The 6227-nt window shown below is 39.5% G+C and overlaps 1 protein-coding gene across 1 annotated transcript; it reads left to right on the forward strand.

The window, feature by feature from the left end:
* Positions 1–50: 50 nt before the first annotated feature.
* On the forward strand, positions 51–5303 carry MRPL32 (mitochondrial ribosomal protein L32). The gene is made up of 3 exons (XM_015075288.3): positions 51–219; positions 1590–1771; positions 3860–5303. Exons 1-3 carry the CDS (start codon positions 90–92, stop codon positions 4112–4114), a joined length of 567 nt encoding a protein of 188 aa, XP_014930774.1. The 5' UTR covers positions 51–89; the 3' UTR covers positions 4115–5303.
* Positions 5304–6227: the final 924 nt, after the last annotated feature.

The raw sequence follows: 6227 nt of genomic DNA on the forward strand, positions 1-6227 counted from the left end.
CCAGGTTTGTCAGATTCTGCATCTGTGCGCATGCTCGAGATGGGGCCGGGAGCCAATAGCCAGGTGGGAGTGGTCTTCAGGCGAGGAAGATGGCGTCGGCCATGCTGGTCCTGGTGGTTCCTCCGTGGCCGGCAGCCCGGGGACTCCTCCAGAACTGTTGGGAACGACTGCAACGGAAACTTTGGCAGAGATGGCGAGGCTTTCCCAGTTCCCCGTGGGGTACGTAAGCTATGCTGCCGTGGAGGAGGGATTAGATGAGAGGACCCCAAGCATCGTGGTGAACGCTGCTCATATTTCGCCCTCGTCCCCCGCTTTGATCCGCTGCCGCCGGTGGGGACGTTGTCCGGGTTAATTCCTTACTTAGAAACTAAAAACAGCTGGTTTTGCTTCCCTTCGCCCTGAAAAACAGAAAACGTTCTGTGTCCTTTTCGCACAAGCAATGTAACCGAAGCCCATCTTAGATCAGGGGCGCTGCTATCTGGATCCTGTTTCCTTATCAGCCTCTCAACCCCTGAAGCGATTTGCCCTCCTTTGTGGTGTTTGAGCTCTGCAGTTGAATACTGTTGATATCGGTGTGTTCCCTGGGAACTAATTTCAGTTAGAAGTATCTTGAAGGTTAAAATTTCATTGCTTTGACATTTACATCTATCCTTAATTCTAAAGTATTACGAACATAATACCCCGGGAGTCTGAACCGAGAGTCCCCGATATGCCAAAGCCTACATGTGCTTCCTAGGAAATCTCCACACCATCCCTTTAGGTACCACTGCTTTTCAACGGAAGTAGGCTCGTGAGGGCCTCAAGGTCACACGGGCCGAGCCGTTAACCACTGAGCTATGCCTAACAATACTTCTATAGATATACTGAAAAGGAATACCGGTTGTTAAATGTTAGCTTTGTATATTTTTAAGAGCTCCTAAAACCAAAAGAAGTATTCCAGGTCTGAGGAACAGCAGGAAAAGGATAAAGGAGTCTTTTTGACTTGATCAGCCATTTAGGAAAACAAAACCTGATAGTTGATAGTCATATAAGTAAATATTATATAGAGTGGTGAGTTCTTTAGAGAACGGATAATAAATATTATGAAGAACTAAGTGATGTAAAGCGCCTACCAGGTTATATGACAAAGGAGCTAACTCAATTGGAATATAAAAAAAGGGCGGGGGACAGGGTGGCAATAGTTACCTGAGTGAAGGTTGGAAGTACATTTTGGGAATCTCAAGCTTAGATTGACTTGTGAAGTAAATAGGAACTGCCTACCAAGTAGCATGTGGAGTTTGAGTGATTTATTCATGTTTACCAAACCCGTGGGTTCTGTATTTCAAAAGGTGAGAAGTCTGGGTAGAATTTCACAGATTCATTTCAGCAGGTGCCTCTAAGAAAAATTCTGTTTGTGTTGTTTAAAATTGTGTATAAGTTTTAGTGTATTTTAATAGCCAAGGTTTCTGTTAAATGCCTATTGAATGTAATATTCTAAACTTTTTATAAGGCTGTTGACATCACTGTTGGTTGTTAAGGAGAATGATACCTGTAAACAGTCATTTTGAAGCTAGAAATCTATTCTGCATTTCCATGTTTTGTTTTTATAGGACCAGCATTAGCGGTCCAAGGTCCAGCAGTATTTACAGAACCAGCAAATGATACTAATGGAAGTAAGGAGATCTCCAGCCTTTTGGATAGTATTTTTTGGATGGCAGCTCCTAAAAACAGACGCAGCATTGAAGTTAACCGATGTAGGAGAAGAAACCCTCAGAAGCTTATTAAAGTTAAGGTAATACACTGATTTTTTGTGGGTTTGCTTTCTCTCATATCCACCACTGCATGTCTTCTGGTACTTATATGGCCTATCAGTAAATCATCCTTAGAGCTTATGTGTACTTTGCTCTGGCCTCTCGCTATGTATGTATGTATGTCAATTGTCCTATAGCCTAAATATTAGGACCACAGTTGAGGAGAGTTTGGAATCTGGGCAGAGGACTGGGTTGTGAAGAACCTGTGTGACTTTTGTTAGGAGCTGGTGATTTGGAGTTATATGTGGGTGAACATCTTAATTAGGGCGGAACCTAAAATTAAAGTCAGAAGCAGTAGATATATTGGGTCCTGTGTTTTACTAGCCCTTACGTATTTATTCTCTTCTTCACTGTGATCATTAAAATGCTGTGAAGGAAAATCCTTAGGTAGGTAATAAAAATGGCTAATATCTGTTAAATACCTACGATGGATATAAGTGCTTTATGTGAATTATCTCATCGAATCCTCACAACAGCCCTCCAAAGTAAATACAGCTTTGCTCATTTTTAGGATGAAGACATTACTGCAAAAAGAATTTGACTGTAGTCACAAACTGTCAAGTGATAGAGCCAGGATTTGAGCCTAGGCAGTCTGATTGTTGAACTCACATTCTTTTGAAACTTTCTGGTGTGTTCCTGTCCTCAGACAATTCCAGGTCTCCACACCCGCTCCCTGCCCCCATAGATACACTCTTCATTAATCTAGTAGACAGAAATTAGAGTGTTTACTACCTTTGATTTGTTCACTTAAGGCTTTACCAGCCATCATTTGAGTGGTTCTCCTCCATAACATTCCGCAGCAGCTCAGTACAGGTGAAATTCAAGAACAGAGAATCGACTTGCATAAACTTCCACATTCAGTATTAAACCACACCCTTAGAACTGAAGCCAAAAAGTATTACTGAGTCACATTTGGAACTGGACTTAAAGTCTGGAGCTGAAAAGTATGTCCTTAATTAAAGCAACAATAATTTATACAATTTGGTTGAGAGAACCGAAGATTTTCAGAATGAGAGCCTATACCAGTCTGCGACATGATTTTATTCTGAGGGAAAAGGATATCACCCTGTGTATTCATTTTCCTCACTAAATTGTTTTCTGCCACACACGGTACATTTTGCTGCTGTCGTGGTCAGGAAGAGAGCACCGACTTCACATATAGCTCCTGTACCTCTGGTTAGACATGCAGTCCAGTGTCGTGAGGAAAATGAGAAATTGGCGAGGCAAGTCATTTGCAGGGTTCTTTGCTCCTTTCAAAAAATGAAGTTGTTTTTGTCCTTGCCTCACAAACGTTTATATGTTAATCTCATGAAGTGGTTGGAATTTCTTTGATGCTCCTATTTACAATTTTTCTTTTCTATTTCAAATCTACCTTTAGAACATTGTTGAAGGGATTTCTATGGAGGTTATAAATGCCTTATGAAAGTAGGGCAGACATGTATAAAAACTCATTAAATTACTTTCAAATTGTAGCATAACAAGAGAGTTTTATGTTAAGGATTACAATCAGTCTTCATTCTTAAAAAGAAAAATTATACCATATGCTAACTATTATACCATATATGATACATATACTATTATACCATATGTTTCATACAGGAATTTAGGGCACACCGATAAATAGGGGAAGCCAATTTTAATGTTTGTCGCCTTGTTTTCCCCACAGTAAATTGAAAGAAAAAATGAGTTCCATATCCCTTGGCTACATTTAGATGCCGGCCATATGGATCTCCCTATTGTGTTGAAGGACTCCTTATTAGATGTTTAGTATTTGAAGGTGGGGTAATAGAGTTCATTTTACATAATATGCCTGTATGGTTAAGAAAAATGTACCAAGTTCATACTTGGTAAACCTGAGTTCTAGTCCCACTTTTTCTATTAATTGAAATTCATTTGTCCTCTGTTTCCTTATTAAAGTGAGGTTGAACTACATGGTGCATGACCTTAAGCAACGTGAACAGTCCAAGAAAGTTCAAGTGTGAGCGTCATTCCTGTCCGTGATTGATGTGCATTGTTATGCTTCTTGTTAAAACAGGATTTTGTTGTTTTTTTGTTTGATTTTTTTAAAGAACAATATTGACGTGTGTCCTGAATGTGGTCACCTGAAACTGAAGCATGTCCTTTGTGGCTATTGCTATGAGAAGGTGTGCAAGGAGACGGCAGAAATCAGAAGACAGATAGGGAAACAAGAAGGGGGACCGTTCAAGGCTCCTCCCGTGGAGACTGTGGTGCTGTACACAGGAGAGGCACCATCTGAACAAGATCAGGGTAAGAGAATCATTGAACGAGACAAGAAGCGACCGTCCTGGTTCACCCAGCATTAAGACCAAAGGTATTCGAGGAAGATAACTTCATATAAAACACTTGTCCTAGAAGAGAGGAAGATGCTTTGTTTTCATGTTGATTTTATGCTTGTTTTAAAATCACCAGTATAGTTTAAAACATTCTCTCAAAGCAGTTACTTTTATGTGGGTTAATTTGAAGAATATACCAGGAGTAAATTCTGAAAATGCTTGTTTATGCAGAGGCACAATGGATTAATATGTGCGTTTCTGTTACACTGTAAGGTTTTGAGTAAACCTAACATTTCCAGTACAGAAAAATAAACAATGTAAAATTCTTAGCAAAGATCACATGTTTTGGAGGTGCCTGGGTGGCTCAGTCGGTTAAGCGTCTGACTCTTGATTTCAGCTCAGGTCATGATCTCGGGTTCATGAGGGCGGGCCCCACATCAGACTCTGTGGTAACATCAAGGGGCCTGCTTGGGATTCTGTCTCCCTCGCTCTTGGCCCCTCCCCTGCTCAGTCTCATTCTCTCAAAATAAATAAATAAATAAATAAAAAGTATGTGTTCTGGTTCTGGTTTTGTTTTCTAGTGATTTGTCTTACACAAAAATACACAGATACTTTTAGTTAAGTAACACCTGAAAATAGGTTAATTTGAATTCTGGGTATTGTTTCTTCAAATGGTGGTAGTGGCAGTAAGAGAAGGTTTGTTCGGTTTTGTTTTAGCAAATTGGAATTTCCTTTGGTAAAACTCACTTTATATGGGTATATTATGTTAATTTAGATAGAAAGCTCTTCATATTTTACATTAAATCAAAATGACGTTCAGAATTTATCGGATAGCTCATGAGATTTGTACTTTATAGTTTTGAAAGATATTTTATTTTTATTTTTTATGTTTTTATTTTATTTTTGAGAGAGAGAGAGAGAGACAGAGTACAAGCAGTCAAGGGGCAGAGAAAGGGAGACACAGAATCCAAGGCAAGCTCCAGGCTCTGAGCTGTCAGCACAGAGCCTGACGCAGGGCTCAAACTCACGGACCGTGGCTTGAGCCACCCAGGCGCCCCTGGAAGAGATTTTTAAAAGATATGAGTAAATTCACTAGTCCGCAGAAAATGTACTAAGAACGTTGTCTTTTGTGTTTTTCTTCTAGAATGTCCTTTTAGTTTATTTTTCACTTTATCTCTTTGTAGCAATGGCATTTTTAACATAATTCATTTCAAATTTCCCTCTTCGTGCCCCATTCTTGTGTCTATCCTGAACCTGAAGTTGGCTATTTTATGTGTCTCCTGCCTCATCAAAAAAAAGAAAAAGTGAGAAAACTTATAAAACACAAAAACACACAGATAAATAAGGGAATTACAATTAAATGGAAAATTAGTAGGCAAAATAATATAAAAGCTAGAGATACATTTAAATGCATGCCACTGTAGCCTGAATATTTTTTGGAAGTAGGCAGGGAATTCAACTAGGAACTTTTTCCTTGAAAGAACCTACGAGGATAAACCCTCACAAGGTAAGACACATGATCCAGAAATATACCACATTCTTCATACTCAAACCTGAGGGCTGTTTCTCCCATGGGATTTCATAGTGAGGATTCTGTGATGCAGTAATCCATGTTAGTATTCCTAGAAGGAAATGAACCAATTTCATGAGGTACAGTATAGACCAGTACTGCATTGTGGTACAATTTAGTAAAAGCAAATCCTTAAAACTTCCAAAGTATTGGAATCCCAGTAAGTAACTTTTGACTCTATCCAAGCATGAAATTAAGATTCTGGAAGAATTAATTATGTGGGTAATCATATGAAGGCAGTCATCTGCAGATCATTATTTCTTAATGTTGATAAGCTTTAGAAGTACTGTGTGTCGAACTTGAGGTGGAATCGGTGATTCATGAAAGCTGAGGCCAGTGAAGTACATGCCTGAATCTTCCCACCGCCTACTCAGCCTCCCCGTGGACAACAGGTTGTGTAGTGTGCCCCTAGGTAACGTGCTGTCCTTGATTTAGCAGCTCCACACACAGACCTGGTGAGCATATGTGGGCAGATCACTTTGCTATTCATGGATAGATAAATGTTATAAAATAGATCCCCAGATTTGATGTCAAAACCAGATGTTTATGTTAGGAAATGGTGTCATAAAAGAT

Source organism: Acinonyx jubatus, chromosome A2 (assembly GCF_027475565.1).
Source record: "Acinonyx jubatus isolate Ajub_Pintada_27869175 chromosome A2, VMU_Ajub_asm_v1.0, whole genome shotgun sequence".
NCBI classification, from domain to species: domain Eukaryota; kingdom Metazoa; phylum Chordata; class Mammalia; order Carnivora; family Felidae; genus Acinonyx; species Acinonyx jubatus.

What these genes read in the sequence shown, in the direction of transcription:
- MRPL32 (XM_015075288.3), top strand. Translation starts at nt 90, where the DNA reads ATGGCGTCGGCCATGCTGGTCCTGGTGGTTCCTCCGTGGCCGGCAGCC. An exon ending in CTTTCCCAGTTCCCCGTGGG is followed by an intron (nt 220 to 1,589) that starts GTACGTAAGCTA and finishes TTGTTTTTATAG; the next exon opens with GACCAGCATTAGCGGTCCAA. An exon ending in AGAAGCTTATTAAAGTTAAG is followed by an intron (nt 1,772 to 3,859) that starts GTAATACACTGA and finishes ATTTTTTTAAAG; the next exon opens with AACAATATTGACGTGTGTCC.